Source organism: Thunnus maccoyii, chromosome 13 (genome assembly GCF_910596095.1).
Source record: "Thunnus maccoyii chromosome 13, fThuMac1.1, whole genome shotgun sequence".
NCBI classification, from domain to species: domain Eukaryota; kingdom Metazoa; phylum Chordata; class Actinopteri; order Scombriformes; family Scombridae; genus Thunnus; species Thunnus maccoyii.
In genome coordinates, this window is record NC_056545.1 from 9,164,022 (window position 1) to 9,181,566 (window position 17,545).

General features: G+C 39.9%; 1 protein-coding gene and 2 non-coding genes across 7 annotated transcripts in view; 1 reads left to right on the forward strand and 2 right to left on the reverse strand.

Annotated features, from left to right (window-relative positions):
- The window catches only part of st6gal1 (ST6 beta-galactosamide alpha-2,6-sialyltranferase 1), a 37,921-nt gene extending 20,845 nt beyond the window's left edge, over window positions 1-17,076 (reverse strand). The window contains exons 1-5 of one of the 5 annotated variants that reach the window (XM_042430398.1): window positions 16,995-17,076; window positions 15,893-15,966; window positions 8,633-8,719; window positions 8,303-8,473; window positions 7,748-7,825 (exon numbers count right to left, since the gene is read on the reverse strand). In XM_042430398.1, the coding sequence (XP_042286332.1) occupies window positions 7,748-7,825; window positions 8,303-8,323 (99 nt within the window). In that variant the 5' untranslated portion in view covers window positions 8,324-8,473; window positions 8,633-8,719; window positions 15,893-15,966; window positions 16,995-17,076. Of the gene's footprint in view, window positions 1-7,747; window positions 7,826-8,302; window positions 8,474-8,632; window positions 8,720-10,806; window positions 11,012-13,469; window positions 14,014-15,892; window positions 15,967-16,994 lie in introns of those variants that run through there. The other 4 variants (XM_042430397.1, XM_042430400.1, XM_042430399.1 and 1 more) reach the window with 4 other exon arrangements.
- trnae-cuc lies at window positions 16,394-16,465 on the reverse strand. The gene has a single exon. It is a non-coding gene; the product is annotated as a tRNA-Glu (tRNA).
- trnaw-cca lies at window positions 17,009-17,080 on the forward strand. Its single transcript has one exon. It is a non-coding gene; the product is annotated as a tRNA-Trp (tRNA).
- Window positions 17,081-17,545: the final 465 nt, after the last annotated feature.

Below are 17,545 nucleotides of genomic sequence, written 5' to 3' on the forward strand. Positions count from 1 at the left end.
TGCTGATGCCTTCAAAAAGGCGATTTACAGACTGATCATATGTCAGACATAGTTGCCTGATCTCATCAATCTGCTTCAGACATCTTAAACATACTGTATCTCTACATGTCTGATATTATAACTACATGTCTGTGTGATTTGGACGTCACTGCTTTGTGTCACTCTTCTTTAAAGTTCACAGGAACAGACGATAAATATATGTTTCCATTCATTAGTAATTCAATGTTTCTAACTGAATGACGCAAACAGATGTGGAGGAAAAAAAAGATTTGTGTACTGAGTTACTGTATTAATACTTTGATGATCATTAATCCAGTGTATAAGTGCATGTAAAAGAACATGATGCACTCTTCTATTAACCTTTCATATGCTGTAACCACATTGTTCTATTTTAAGTAAGATGTCTTGTCGAGATCTTTCACAACTTGTTTGTGTAGATGAAATGAGTCTCTTGTCTACTAAAGAAGAAATATAAAAGGTTATCTGAGGTGTTTGATACATAATGATCTCGATTCTAAGGAAATGATCATTGGAAATGGGAACGAAAGGGGAACTAAATGCAAGAACTGGCAGCTATACAAGACAGGCATGACACCGTGTACGGGATTGTTGTTGATTAAACTTACAGGAAACGGGTGTTTTGCTGCAGACACACGAGATGCGACTGCACACGAAATGCTTGTGTTGGCGGACGTGTTGGCGGATGCTGAAAGTATAAAGTGTTTAAAGTGTGAATTGTTCAATGTGCTCCTCTCTTGCTGCAAAGCTCAGGGAGCTTGTGTGCAGTTTAGTGGTTTATTAAAAAGGTATTTAGTCGTCTTTCTCACCTAAATAGACAACAACAGAGAAAAAAAGGTGATAGAAAATACAGAATGATTTAACATTTTATCGAGATCATAGCTACTTGATCTCTGAGAGTACCTACATTTAAAAAATAAAGATGATGATGAAGATAACCTATGACACACATTTGTTCACTAAGCTGTTTAGAGAACTAGAGGACGGCTGCTACCCTGACGCAGCCTCTACAATAGTATGCATCTATGACTCAGAGACAGCATGCTAAAACTGCGTCAAAGAAGAGCAGCATTTCTACACAGTCTTTCGTTCACTTTCATTTTATATCCTCAGTTCTTCGCACTGTCCTTTCACATAGAAACCAGAACCATGGAGCGCAGAGGTCACAAGAGGTTGACTTCTGAGTAACAACACAGTTAATTTTACATGCTGAGGCAGTGTTTCCCACAGGATTTTGTGAGACTGTGGTGGGTGGACCTCAGAGCCTCTAGGGGAGTCCGGGCACACGCTTCCCAGGAGGAAAATTTAGTCCATTTAGTACAAAGTTTAAATGCCTCAATCTGGTGCACTTTGAGAGCAAAATTAAGAGGTTAGATCTATGAAGAAAGAGCTTCTGAGCAATTTAATAATAAACACACTGGTTGTATAGATATGAATTATAACTTACTTTTGTGTTCACTACTTATTAAAAATTAGAGCTGCAATGATTAATTGATGTTACATCCCCTGACCAACCATAACTGATATATGCTGGGAACTGTTAAAAAAGGTAATTGGCTCAGAAACTGGTCATATCACGAAAGAGAGGAAGACATCTGGTCTTTATTCCCTGATTAAGTCCTGTTTTCCTTCCTCTGGTTGCACGAAAGCCAACTGTTTATTTTCCCCTAATGGCTTCATATGAGAGTGAGCCAGTAAACAAAAAGGGATTAAAGCCAGACTTACATCACAAATAAGAAATGCAAAAGACAGGAAAGTCTAAGAAACTCATCGATGCTGTCTGGTGAAAGAATTGTTTACTAAACTCATTAAACTGTTCCACCCACAGAGGACTGTACTACCTTTACAGTCAATTAAAAACACAAAAATCTGTTAATTAAAGAACTGAGGATATAAAATGAAAGTGAATGAAATCACGATTCAATTTGACTTTTGATTTTAAGGTCACGATTCCATTATCGATTTAAACATTTTTTTTCAGCAGCTCGGCCGTCGTTAGACTATCGAGTCTTGATTGTAAAGATCAAAAGATCATTGTTTTATGACAACTGTCATTTCAGTCAGGAACACTCTCGTCATAGATTAAACCATTTATTGCAACAAACGGAAATACAGTTTAGCTTGGCGCCGCTCCGAGATGCTCCCTGGATTAGACAAGCAGCATGCTAAGCTAAACCAGGGATTGCAATGCAGAAACTCCCCGGGGATACAAGAGCGGGCCCGAGCAAAACTACCTTGAGCCATGATAAGAACTGTAATCAAAAAGGTGGAGGCAAAGCTTTGCCAGCAACAGCGTAGTGTGGCAGCACTGGTGTAGCAGGGATCAGTGTAGGAAGGAGTCATATTTAAATGGACCACCTCGTCAAGAGAATCTGAGGCTGTGATTGGTAGTGACTGATTGGAAACACTGATTCAATCAGCAGACGTATGACTTCCATGTCCTGCATGAACTAACGCACTTAGGGTTAGGGTTTAGGGTTAGGGGTTAGGGGTTGGGGTTAGGGGTTAGGGGTTAGGGTTAGGGGTTGGGGGTTAGGGGTTAGGGGTTAGGGGTTAGGTGTTGGGGTTAGGGTTTAGGGTTGGGGTTAGGGGTTGGGGTTAGGGGTTGGGGTTAGGGTTAGGGGTTGGGGTTAGGGGTTGGGGTTAGGTGTTGGGGTTAGGGTTTAGGGTTAGGGGTTAGGTGTTGGGGTTAGGGTTTAGGGTTAGGGTTAGCGGTTGGGGTTAGGGTTAGGGTTAGGGGTTGGGGTTAGGGTTAGGGGTTGGGGTTGGGGTTAGGGGTTGGGGTTAGGGTTAGGGGTTGGGGTTGGGGTTAGGTATTGGGGTTAGGGTTTAGGGTTAGGGTTAGGGGTTGGGGTTAGGGTTAGGGGTTGGGGGTTAGGGTTAGGGACGCTTCCCGATTTTTCTTTAAAAAGACAGGCCACATGGTATCAAATGTGATATAACTGCCATATTTTTTTTAAATTTACCACACTTATGATCATATGGTCAAATTTAACTTATTTATTTAAAATATAACATTAATTTATTTCACTAGTCAAGTTATTATTTAATTATTGTACATAATTTGTAAACATAGACATAACATGCATACATTATTTGCATGTATGCAGCAGTCAAACAGACAAAAATGTGAAGGATGCAGTGAAATGAAAATTCTTGATACAAATAACTATTGATTATTTACAAAAATATGTGCAGATGCCACTACTGTTAGTTGGTCATTTATGCCTGTTTGTCCATTTGTCTTTCACCTGCCTAAACACAGATTACCAAGGAACACAATTTCACTCCAGCTACACACTAACCTCCCACTACTGCTGTATTTATATAGTTTCTACTGTTCACACCTCCACAATAATCAAACTGTAAGCCAATTTGATTTCTGAAAATATGATTTTCAGCTCATTTGAAAAGATGATGACAATGTAGCTGTAAAACCCCAAACCAGCCTAAACAGACGAGTTTGTAGCTATGATGAAATCAATATTTTAGAGCTGGTTAATACAACAGTTCTCATTATAGGAAGGATATAACTTCATGGTATGATGACCTAATAACAATACAGGCTGAATATGAACATGACTGTTGAAACTGTAGTCATCACTTCCCTCCTTACATATTGGACTTTCAGTGAGGGGTTGTTCCCTTGAAATTTTCCTGGAGTAGGCAAAGTTATAGACTACAGTGCCAACACACACACACACACACACACACACACACACACACACACATAGTTTAGAGTGACAAATCGTACCAGCGTACCTTGATGTCAAAATGCGTACAGGATGGCAAGTCTGCAAAGGTCTAATTTGAAAAGTCATTTCGATTGATTTTCAATTTAGAATGAAAATGGTGACATCCCTAATTTTGATATATGATATAATTCCTTTTGGAAGATGAATGTTGGTGTCACAGATGAAATCTAACAGCTGCCACATTAGTTTGTCTGAATGTAAAGTGAAGCTCCATGTTTTTACTGGACAGAACAACAGCGCTGCCCCCGGGGCTCTATATGTACAGATATCACCACATTTACATAAATGTAAATGTATTAAAATGAACAGATCAGTCTTCATAACAGTTTGGATGAATAACATAATTTACTGCATCTCTCTGTCAATGAGGTTATTTTTTTGTGAGAGGAAAAGTGTTTGTGGAGCTTTGAGTTGAGATTATTTTCTCATTATACAGTCAGGTAGGTGAGCTGTCAGCAAGTACGCTGCTGTTCCAACTGCAGAAAAATCGTACTGCGTCTTCCCGTCCTCTAAAACCAGAGAGAGAGAGAGAGAGAGAGAGAGAGAGAGAGAGAGGATGAGCTTCTTCAGCTCACGAAGGAAGACATGAGGTTGCAGAGAGAGGAGAGGAGAGGGAGAACAGACAGGCTCTTCTCTCTACGCGAGAGATTAGTCGACACATAAAAGATACTGAATGAATGAATTAAAATAAAATACTGGTTAAATACATTGTTTGACTCATTTACAGCCATCTTTACAACCATTTGCAGGTCCTTAAAAAGTCTTGAATTCAGTTTTATAAATATGAGGCCTTAGAGAATGTGTTTCTGTATATTTAGGTTCAGCTGAGTCCCCGGTGGTGCTGCTGGACCTGGATGGGCTGCTACAATAATCAAATTAAAATTTCTGGCTCCATTTCCACTAGCTGTGTCCCGATCAACTGCAGCTGTCAAGGTTGCTAGGCGACAGGAGCGGCGCTTCGTGATGCAAGGGTAAGGGCGTGAACAGCTGGTGACGCAAACAGGAAAACCTCCATAGAGCAGACCGTCTCATTTATCAACGCTCGGTCCTGCCTTTGCCATCTACGACGGACACCGGACACGCCTTTGTAGACCGCGTCCTTTGAAGAATGCGGCCCTTAAATTGGGACACAGACAAAAATTACATCATTACGTCTCTTGTGTCGAGCGTGAAAGAGGGTGCAACACGTATGTCTGCAGTGTCCAAAACAGCATCGGTCATGCGAGGAGGAACCGAATCGCAATCCTTCAACACTACAAACCGAACTGCCCATCTGAAGAGCCGCCACCCCGATCATTACGACGATTTCTAGAAGAACAAAGAAAAACAGGCACCAGCGAAAAAAACCTGTCAGCAGCCTCTTCTTCTTCTTCTTCTTCTTCTTTCAGTCGTTTAATAAAGCCAAAAAATATATAACCACGACCAGCTCGGGGCGAAAGGCATCACTCAGAAACTCATGGAGTGTATCGCTCTGGACAACCAACCAGAATAGAAACTAGACATTAATAAAAAGATAACGTGATTTATTGTGTTTACTGTCCAATAGAACCAACCAACCCTGTTACACGGCAATGACATCACTCCAAAATGGTGGCTCGCTAGCTAGATAGCTTGGTAGAAATTATGAAAATAAATTGGTCGTTTCGGTGGTTTTAACAACTTTTTAAAACCTGATTTTGGGCGAGGTGTTTTCCTACTATATTTGGGCACTATCAGTGCCAGAACTGATCCAGTTTCTGGACAAGTTGACGCTCTATGGAGAACGATGCCAAACCTTCTAACCTCTCCTGAGACCTGTAGAGCGTAAGTAGTTTTTTTATGAGCTTCGTTTTACTGAAGGCTCGCTCGCCTCCAGCCACAGTTGCAGGCAGAGACACGAAAATACACAGAAGGACTCACAGATCTCCATAAATGCTCGGTAGCTCCATACTGTACATGGTACTGTACATTTAGTAGCCCCAGATGTTCAAGGTCATCTTAAAAAGTTGCACTGTATATTTTATTTAATCTGTGAGATCAATCACATATTTCCCACTGCCCTGACATCATCCTTTGGCATATTTCTGAATTTCCATAGGATGCAGAACTCGCCGCTTATCGTCTGTCTCATCTCCAACTTGGGTTCGATGCCCATGGAACTCCATCAGAAAACTGTCCCATGATCTCTTCCTCCAGGGCCTTTATACATCGGCAGCCTGCACATCAAAGGAAATGTCTGAGGACTGGATGACGAGGTTTCTATCCTCTACGCGCTGTAACACCCCGACCCAAAACGTGAGGAGGTCTTTAACCCCTGTTCCTCGGATCTGGCTTCACTGGTGAGGTTACGTGTTGCGACAAGATTGTCTAATGCATGGATCACGTCAGGCGAATGCTTTGCCACTGGGAGCACTGTCTCTATATGTGTCAGACAAGCGGTGCAGAAAACAGCTCAAAAGCTTCCCATTGGTGAGGGCTCGCACTGAATGGCTTGTATTGTTGATTGATGAAGCCGAAGAATGTGTCTATTTCTGGGTGGGCCTGGACTGCATGAACTCCAACTAGCTGTGAAGTGTGAGACACACACACACAGGATATATGTGGCGACGGGATTTTTACTCATTATGCAGGCTTTCACACAACTTTTCCTGCCATGTTAGCTCCGTTGTCATAGCGCTGACCTCTGCGGCATCAGTTCCACGTTCACGCAATGATTCTTCCACCATTGCTGCAATTTCCCTAAATTCCTAAAGTCTTACAGCATAATTCACCAACAGTACTGTTTGCTCCATGTTTGAGACATCCGTGGTTGCATCACACGTTATAGTATAATAGTATGCTGCCTCTTGACTTTCACTCAAAATAGTCTTTAAGACACGCCGAGCACAAAGATCAATTCATTCATTCTGGCTGTCAGGTGAAAGCTAACAGGCTCGGACTCTCTTTCACCGTTTCTCCTTAATGTTTTGTAAGTGATCATACAGGATGTTATCGTATTCTGCCAATAGTTTAATTAAATAGAAAATGTCCATTATCTGGCTCATCGAGTCTGTTTGTGTTGCCCCCGAATGACAGATTCCTGGAGGCTGAATACAGAGTAACATCCAACAGTCCGTAGTCGTGTTTTTTACCTCGATTTCTGACTCTATTACTTTTTGCTGTTTGCTGTCAATTCCACACCATTGTAGGGCAAAATGCTGCAGGTTCTTCCATTTCCAAGAACTGTTGTTTCTTGCTCTGGAATTTTTTTGTAAATCTTTCACCATTTGATATTGACGATTTTCATCCCATCTATGGAATTCAGTGACTTTTTCTCTAGTTCAAAAAGAGAACAGCAAGCAGTTTTAGAGCGGCTATATATTACCCAGTCCCTCTCCGTTTTCTCATGGCCATCAGGGGTAACTTGTGAGTGCTCTGCCTTCTGCATCAATTGGTATTTCTTTTGCAATCTCTGTGAAAGGTGCTCTCTTGGCCGTGACACGTACCAGGTTCACCCTGTCAACTAGTCTCTGATGCTATTTCGCTTGTGCTAGCATCATCCACCTGCTGCCGGCTGGGTCCCTCCTCCTCCTCCTCCTCCTCTCTGACGCAGCTACTTCCATCTCCAGACTGAGCTGTTTCTGTCAGAGGACGCGTTGTGTTCGGCTTTTATACAAGCTAATAACTGGACATTAAAAGTTAAAGCTAGGTGGTAGCTATTAGTGGCTGTGAATTGCCTTGTTGTTGAAATGTGCGACACAAATAAACTTGCCTCGCCTTTACATCTCTGCTATCATTTTATCTTTTTCATTTCTCTTTTTTTTCTGGCCATTTTGAAAGTTTACTGGAAGAAGTGGGAGCGTGGGGAGGGGCGGGCTAGATGTTAAAAAACATTTTTTGCATTTTAGGGAAGCAAAGTAAGATTGTGTTCAACCACTGTGAAAATTAGGAAGATAACAAATAACATGCTTTTATGTGACTCACAAATACTATATCAAGTTTTCAAAAATACGTACTTTTGACAAATTATTCCAGCAGATTAAAAGGTTAAAGGTTGACCCAGCTGACCCGGTGTTTCCCTGGTATCTGCGGCTCTGGTTGCAATGGACAAAGTGCACAAGACAGAAAAACAGCTACGTGTGTAATTTGTGTTTACATGACAAAATGAAGACTCTAATAGCATAGAGAGACTAACAAATTGGAAAATATAGAGCAATACAGCAAAGATATGATTTTTGAGCACTTTTTTCTAATATTTGGGTACAAAAACAACAAAACAAAACTTAAAAAGAAGTCTGAAAATCTCCACAACACTGCAATTTACTCACTCCTGCCAGAAACTTGGTTTGTCAATAAGTAATACCAATGGTATTAGTCTGTAGTCCAAAGTATTAAAATGAGTCACAGCTTTGTAATAAATCATTTTAGCTCAATAATCAGGAAAAGTAAATAATTAAGAGCAGGAACGTTACACAGAATGAGAAGCAAATGAAGGAAAATGTGAATAAAGATGAGAACTTGAGGGAAGAAGTCTAAACGTGTCAAGGAGCTGAGAGTTTTCAGTAACTGACCTTGAAAAGGACGTGATGCATCTCAGATTTAAAATATCCCACTGCTGCTCTCTGCGCTCTTACAGTGCTTCTCTTTTCCCTTGTAGGACGGTCTCTGTAAGCTCAGTAAAATGACCCCCCCCCCCCCACCCAGGACAGGAGGCGGCAGACAGCTTTATCTATATTTGTTACCTGTTATCAGCCAACGAGAAGCAGAAATGGAGAAGATGAAACCAGCAAAGAGCTCAAAGCGCCGATTTTGAGGAAACCATGTTTTTAAATGAACACTTGTGTTTCCTGTTTTAGCTGTTTCCTGTGCCATTGCACGTGTGTGAACAGAGGGGTTATTACCTTGTAGCCCATGGTGTGTGGTGCTGCAGTGTGTTGCTGTTGCTTAGAAACGGGCTGCTGCCTTCAGGTTTCCCGTCTTCATCGCCTCTGTGGAGAGATATATTTATACACACAGTCAGCTTTCTGCATGAGACTAACACTAACTTTATGATTTAAGTTACAGGGATTTGCTTGCTTTTTGTCCCCAAAAGAGAGTAAAAACAGGGCTGATAGGTATCAAACGTAAAATGGCGTATGCGTAGCTGCAACGATTAGTCAATTAATCAATTAGTTGCCAACTATTTTGATAATCGTTTTGAGTGATTCTTTGATTCCAACTTCTCAAATGTGAATATTTTCTGGTTTCTTTAGTCCTCTTTGCCTTTAAAACAGCAGCAGTTCTCCTCAGTGTTTCAGGTTCTCGGCAGGTCGGTTGTTTCCTGCGTCTTGGAGAAGTTGCCACAGTTCTTCTTCTTCTGTGGATTTAAAGCGTCTCAGCTGCTTCTATCTCTTCATGTTAATCCATGATGTTGAGATCAGAGACCATCTGTTGCAGGACTCCTCGTTCTTCTTGTTGCTGAAGATAGATCTTTATGACTCTGGCTGGATGTTCGGGCTCGTTTTCGTGCTGCAGAATAAATGTGGGACTGATCAGACGCCTCCCTGATGGTGTTGCATTAAGGAGAAGAATCTAAACATCTAAAGTGCCTTCAATCAAGTAAAATTAAGAAGGAACTGTGTGGGAGATGAAGCCCTTTTAACACCCAGTGCCCAAAGTTTAGGGGTTAAAAAGTAATTGGACAGAAACACATGAAGTCAAACAAAATCATCATATTTCATATTTTGTGGAAAATGTTTTGCAGTCTTACAGACATCAGCAGATGTTTCGTATCTTCCCTGCTGATGCTCCCCCTGTAGACACCTTCAGCTCGTTGTTGTGGACTCTCTCAGCCTTTAGTCTGGTCTTCAGCAGCTCAGCCGGACCGAGATCGGTTGACTGACTCGGCCAGTCGAGGATATTCCACCTCTTCACCCCGAACAGTCGCCGTGTGTTTATGGTGGTTGTCCTGCTGAATGGTGAATGACTTGTTGATGTATTTGTCTGAACGTGAGCTCAAAGAACGCTCTCGTACACATCTATACGTTCATCCTGTTGCTTCCGTCAGCGTGGAATCATCGATAAACACCCGATGTGACTTCCTCTTTCCATCATTTTGATAAAAGGTTGATTCTTGTTTCACCAGTCAACAGAAGTTTGTTCCACGAACTCACTTCCTCTTTTCCTCTTTGTAGGTTCTTGTGAGCTGCAGCGAGACCTTGAACCTGTTCTGGAGCTTTATCAGATATTTGCATGTTGTGGTCAATCTTCTGGTAATCAAGGCTTCTCTGAACAGTAAATGTTCAGAGAACTGAACAGAACAGTAAATGTCCTTCATTTACATGGTGAGCGACAACTCTCAACTGTGAGTGACGCCGGCAGCTTTTTTTGTGCTGAACTAATGTTGAAACGACACTGAGATGCCCAACAAACGTTCAGTAGCTGAGTGATCAATAATGTTTGACCCCTTAAACTTCGATGGTGAAACTTTGTGTTAAAAGGGTTATAACTCCCACACAGTCCTTATTTATATATAAACCTCCTCACATTAAAGGACGGGGTCACAATTTTTCAAGTCAGTCTTAAAACAACATTGAAACATGTTTTTCTTGCTGTAATCATTCCTCCTGTTCATACTGACCATTAGAAGATCCCTTCATAAGTGATGGAGGACAAAATCCACAGTCCTCCTTCTGTGCAAAAATGTGTTTAAAAGTTTATCTGAAGCTAATATGAAGCTTCAGCGTCCAAATGAGTCAAATCACGTAGATATCTTTCAACGTTACAGTCTTTTTAGTGCCAAAGTTCCTCTTTTTGTTACTATACTTGTAAAAACTTTGTGGTAGCTGAGCTTATTTAAAGAGCCTTTGCATTGGCACCACCGGTACAAGGACCAGAGATGAGAGCTGTTCAATAGTTGACCGTCATAGATGATTTAAAGGCTACAAAGGCAGATGAAACAATACTCAGCTAACAAAGGCACTCCGGTAAATCTTAATCAAAGCGATAATCGGTACACAAAAGGTGCTCTAATACTGTAAATCTTAATTAAAAACACTCATTTGGTAGATTAGACAAAGAAATTTCCTTAACTTACTCAAAAACTGCATCTGATGCACAGTCAACTAAAGACGATGGTCGGCATGCCGCAGCAGACAAAGGGAGAGACTGAGCCGGACTTCTTATCAGTTCAGGTGTGGCCTGTTAGAAAAAACTAAGTCCCGCCCACCTCGGTCTGGACAGGAAGGAGGATTTTCTACTATACTTCAATCTGATGCTAAAAAGACTGTAAATGTGTCAGATATCCACTTGATATGACTGACTCAGACTGCATGTATATATATATACTGTATATGTTGATTATTAGTCGTTTGGTCTATAAAATGTCAGTGAAGGTGAAAAAATATTGATCACTGATTTCCAAAGTTCCAACATCCTCAAATGTCTTGTCAGTTACTTGCTATTCAAAAATAACTGGTGATCAATTTTCTGCCTATCGACTAATCGATTAATTGACTGATTGTTGCAGCTGTAATGGAAAGAAAAAAAAAACATGAGTTGGTAGAACGAGTATGAACTTTTATAAGAGTAGAAACAGTGTTATGAGTAAAGGAGGACAAAAAAAAGAAAGGATGTGAGAGGATAAGAACTGAGGATGGAAAAGAGGAAGAAATGAGTTAAGTGTCGTTAAACAGGTGAAATGTGTAAATGTTGACGGGAAGCTGAAGGTTTTATTTTACAGATCGATCGTGAATTCACTGGTGAGCGGATTCTTTAGACGACAGTTTTAGCTGTTAAATCCATCATCGTAAATCTGGACTGTCCTGTATGTCTTCTGGTACAAAAAAAAGAGAGTTTATTGTGTTTGACGAGCACTTTTAATGTCCTCGATTGTTTAATTGTGTTTTTTATTAGACCTGCAGCGATGATCGAATTATCGTTTTTGTCATTTTTTTAAGCAAAAATGACAAAAATAAACTGGCTTAAGCTCGTCAAATATGATGATTTCATGTGTTTCTTTGTCAAACATGATGGTAAACTGAATATCTTTGAGTTTTGGACGGTTGGACAAAACACGTCACTCCATCATGTAGATCAGGACCGCAGATTATATAACATAAAACCAGTTAGACTGAAGTTTGCTGTGGGGAGACTGGGTTAAAGCTGTTTTACATTATAATACCCACTGTACCTACAAATGATATATATTTATTTTAGTCTAAAATACAAAATGTGCAATATTTCACTCACTACTGTGTATCTGAACAGGCTGTAAGTTATATACTGTACATAAACACCTACTATGCAGTATGTACTGTATATAAAGTAACGTCATTTTACCATTTACCATTACCTATGTTACATTAGGAGTTAAAAGAAAAGATCAAGTCTACACCAAGTTACTTAAATGATCAATTAAATAACACAAATGATGAATTTATTTAAAATTACGGAGTATTAAACACATCAAACAGCAACTTTCACAACTTCCAGCTTCACTAGAGGACGTTAATGAGATCAGATAAGATGTGTTGGACAAATCTAACAATGAAATAACATTAATATACTACTAATAATAATACTAATAACCTGTAACGTTATCAGAATCATCTTCACTGGCCAATTATGTTCACACATACAAGCAATTTGACTCCAGTTCAGTGGCTCTCGTGTTCTTACACAGAATAAATATACAACAATGTTCAGAAATAAACACAAGAAATGACTTTAAACAGGTGAAACCGTTTCTGTGGACTGTAAACAGGATTCAAATAGTGTAAAGAAGTGAAGAGTGCACAGATAAATATTCAATGGTAAAAAAAAAATGACGTTACTTCATGTACGTATAGTAGGTGGATATATACATTACATTAAGCCTGTTCATTCACCCTACAGGACACAATTAAACATCCATCTGCATGTTATTTTCTTTAATAATAAGGTGTTTAATTGACTTGCAGCTGTTACTGTCTGTCGCAGACCGTTATTTATGTCCATCATCAACAATAACATGAATCTTACTGTTGTTTATTCCATCATGTTTGATCTGTAACTCGGAACTATGAGCTAAAGTTGACCGATGCTCTGACTCTGTTTACAATATCCCTGCGCTGCCGGTGACACGCACACGCGCGCGCGCGCGCACGCTGTAAACAATCCCGTTGGCTCGTGAGTGGGACAATTTTGCGAAGAAACAACATCTGTCTGGATGCAGCTCTCACTGTTTTATTTACACCATCGAAATCCACGACATAGAGAATGAATGGGAAGTTATCGACACACACACACACACACACACACACACACACACACACACACACACACACACACACACACCATCTTTATTTTCTCCTCTGATCTCATAAATGGCCTTTATGGACTCAAAATGACGGGAATCCGTCGTGGTGATAAGTTTAATCCCTGAAAGCAAAAGGAAGAAGTGACGACCAGTAGAAGATAAGAAAAAGAGATGATGGGAGTATTTTAAGAAAAACATATTTTATACTTTATATCATAAAATAACTGTATTGCATATATATTATATACAGTAGAGATGCTGATTATTAGGGGAATTAATGCAGTAATGAGTAAATAGCTGCTACAGATTTGTTTCAGAAAGGCCATCAGCAGAGACCATGAAGTCACCACCGGATCATTACAAAAACAGAAGAACATGATCGGAATACTGAGATCGATAATATCTGTATTAGCTTATCCGTTAACCTAGCTTATCTAAGGTGTTAGCTGCTGTTCGTTGACCTGTGTTTAAGTGATGCTCCTCCGTTGCCAGCCCGCCAGCCGCGTCGTTCCTCTGATTTATCGACGCGTCGGTACCGAGCAAGCTGTTCTCCCCGCCGCCATGTTCCCGGTGAGTCCCGTGCGTCGCGGTCCCGCTGTCCGTCCGTCCGGTCCGAGGCCGCTGTCGGTGTCCGGTGGCATTTGGAGAGAGAGAGAGGGGTACGATCCGGAGCGCCGAGATTTACTGCGATCGAGTGCGCGAGCTGCGGCACCGAGCGGCAAGTGAGCGGCAACTACAGAAACGCGTTTCCGGCGACGCTTTCAGAATAAGACTTGAAGGGTGATGGTTTGTGTTGCTTCTTTTTTAGAGGCGCCTTCTGTAGAATTTAAAGGTGCAGTCTGTTTAATTTAAAGGTTTAATTAGTGTATAATCACCTGAAAATAAGAATCACTGTGTTTTCATTAACTTAGAATGAGCCCTTAATATTTTAGTAGGGAGTGTGTCCTCCAGCAAAAATTAGTTTTCCTAGGATGGTGAAGTCATGACTCACCCGACTCTACCTCTGATTGGCTCACCCTAATATTCTTACCCTAACCCTAACCAGTCTCACCCCTCATGCCTAAACCTAACCAACCCAACCAAAGAAGGCAACGAGTACTAGAGGTAGAGTGAGGCGGGTCATGACTTCTTCTACGGTAGCCCAGAACAGACAAACCAAACAGAGGCTCTAGAGAGGGCCTTTCGTGTTTTTCGCACGGCCACTATAGGTTCTCCTATACCAGTGGTTCTCAAAAAGGGGTCCAGGGTAAGGCTGTATTCAGACCAAATCGGCAGTGCGGCGAAAACGTCAGTCCTCCCATTCATTTGAATGGGGGTAGTGCATTTCGGCTGTGGGCGTTTTGGCCGCAGCAGCGCCGCACTGGCCTGCAGCCAGAAAGTTGAGCTAGAGTCAATTTTTGGAGAAACACAACCCAAAGTCACTGTAGCTACAATATTCTTTACATTTTATTTTCTGTAAAGCACATTGAATTGTCCTGGGTATGAAATGTGCTATATGAATGAAGTTGTCCTGTCTTTGTTGATGAATTGCTGTGTAGTTCCTTTTCAGTGGTGTAAAGAAAGAAAGTGGTCGATCAACAGAAGATTAATTGGCAACTATTTTAAGTACATTTTTGGGTCATTTTTTTAAAGCAAAAATGACAAAAAATAAGCTGGTCTAAACTTCCCAAATGTGATATTTAATGTGTTTGTCGAACATGATGGTAAACTGGACATCTTTGGATTTTGGACTGTTAATTAGACAAAACAAGACATTTGGAGACTTAACCTTGGGCTGTAGGGACCTTAATCGGATATTTTTCACTATTTTCTGACATTTTATGGACAAAACTATTTAATCAAGAAAATAATCAGTAGATTAATCAATAATTGTTAGTTGCAGCCCTGGTTTTTATGCTGCCTTGCTGCAAAAGTAATTCCCTTGAGAGACAATACAGATCTGAACTAGAGCTGCAACAATTAGTTGATTAACTGATTAGTTGCCAACTATTAAATTAATCGCCAATTATTTTGATAATAGATTAATTGTTTGGAGTCATTCATTAAGCAAAAAATATGTCCCATTTCTCTGGTTCTGTTTTCATCAAGGCTTTAAAAATGAGACTTGAAAGTTGATGCTTTGAGTTGCTCCATTGATGAATTACTGCTTAGTTACTTTTCAGTGGTGGAAAGAAACAAAGTACAATTACTCAAGTAATGTGCTAAAATACAATTTTAAAGTTCTTGTGTAAAGCACAAGTAGTTTCTGTTGCTTTCTACATCACATCACTACATTTCAGAGAGAAATATTGTACTTTTTACTGTGTACCAGAATTTTGTTTTTATTCTTCAAGCATATTAATCATTTTACAACACCACAGATTTATTTCATCAAGATGACCGTGACATGACCTTGAGATAATGTGCCTAAAAAACATCCTGATGTTGTTGTGCATGTTGTAAATAAAACATATACTGAATGTCAACTTTGGGCCTCTGTATAGTTGTTTTTTATTGTTCAATGTGACTCAATCTACAGAATGTTGAAATCAATGGTTTTTCCAAACAAGCTAAATATAATATGATTCCCATGAGCATTTCCCATTTCCGTTAATCTATATGTAGTTCCATTCTTTAAGTCATCATTTTTTATTTTGATTTATTCATATTTTTACTACTTAAAAATTAAATGAGGTACTCAATAATCAGTGCTCACTATGGTGCGTTTGCAATACAAATGATTAATTACTTGAGTATCTGCTGCGTACACTTCAGTAGTTGTAATTTCACGTCATATAAAATATAATCACTCACTGCAGTTTTAAAAAGGGGCATTTCCACATGAACATTTTTGTCTTTAGAAGTGACATACCACTTGTTAATTTCATTTTGAAAGAATGATCACCTGACGTCCGGTTCGTTCCTGTCTAACTGGATATATCTTGACAAACCTTTCTGCAGCAGCCAAGACGGCAATCTCTGCAGAGAAGGAGGGAGGATAAAGATCCAGCGAGAGAGACAGCGGACATCAATACACATCAGTAATCATAATTGATTTCAAAATTTAATCATCACTGTCACCACAGCTGCCACAATACATCAGAGTATTACTGTAAATATATATATAATATTTAAAAGATCATGCAATATTATTCTTATTTCAGTTTAGGCCTGTATCATCTACTGGTAGCCTATACGGAATTTGTATTATGCTCTACAGTACTACATTACATATTACCTGTGCAAAATAACACTTTATTGATCCCAAAAGGGGAATTTACGTTACGGTAGTACAAGAAACAGGTAGGAAACAGAAATACATCTATTTAAAATAATAAATACAACAAAAGAAGACATTAAATAAATGACATTCAAAAACTAAATACATTTCTGAACAAAAAAGTAGTTCCCTGACCGGGAATCGAACCCGGGCCGCGGCGGTGAGAGCGCCGAATCCTAACCACTAGACCACCAGGGAGAGATGCTAAGAAATGACATCATCATTGTATTTATTTAACGCAATATGCGGTGTATTGCTTCACAACTAGTTCATGTAGGCTGTGCAGTTTTCACCACATGAGCCCTTACCGTACCGTAACGGTTAGGCGCGTGCTTATCATCATGTCAGTAGCGGTTAACTACCGTTACTATGGCCCGAAGTCGTTAGTAACTAACGTTAGCTGAATGTAGTTAACGTTAACATATTACCGATAACTTACAGCACGTTGCACGTAGTTAGTTGGTTCGGGAAATTTAGATGTTAGTGGTACAAGTAAATTAACGATTATTCATTTTCTACACTGTTAAGAAATGACGTTCGTCCCTCATCCGATCATGTCAGCTCGCTAACTGCAGCTAGCTTGCAAGCTAGCAACTGTTAGCGGCTTTGTGCCATGCGAAGCTGCGGTTTCTAATGAATGGCTAATCGCACAGCAATAATATTAACACGAAATAAACTATGAGCGCTTCAAAACAACTGTGTAATGTTGATATACTCTCTTATTTACCTTGTGAGACGCAAGACCTCGTGGCGCAACGGTAGCGCGTCTGACTCCAGATCAGAAGGTTGCGTGTTCAAATCACGTCGGGGTCAAACTTTTCATTTTAACATTGACAGTTCTTTTATCCATCATTTTAGTAGATATTCAGAAATGCATAACCATTACTTAAAATTTTACTCATTTACACATTACTTACTATTAATGTAAAATAAGGCCATTCTTGGCTATTTTCTGACATTTTATAGACCAAACAATTACTCCATAAATGGAGAAAATAATCAACAAAATAATCAGTGACTAAAATAATCATTACTTACAGCCAGAGGGTGGAGGCATTGACAAATAAAACCAAAACTGCCTTACTGACTAGATACCTCTAATAATTGATATAACAACTGATCTTTAAATCAACTATAGATGGTCACAGATGTGTCTTTACTTGTCAGGTATTTTATTAGCTGCTCAGTCAGAGTGAAAACTGGAACCTCTGATGTTAAAATCGACTTTTTTGTCGATTTTAACATCCTCAGCCTCATTCCTAAATGTGCCGCAAGTTG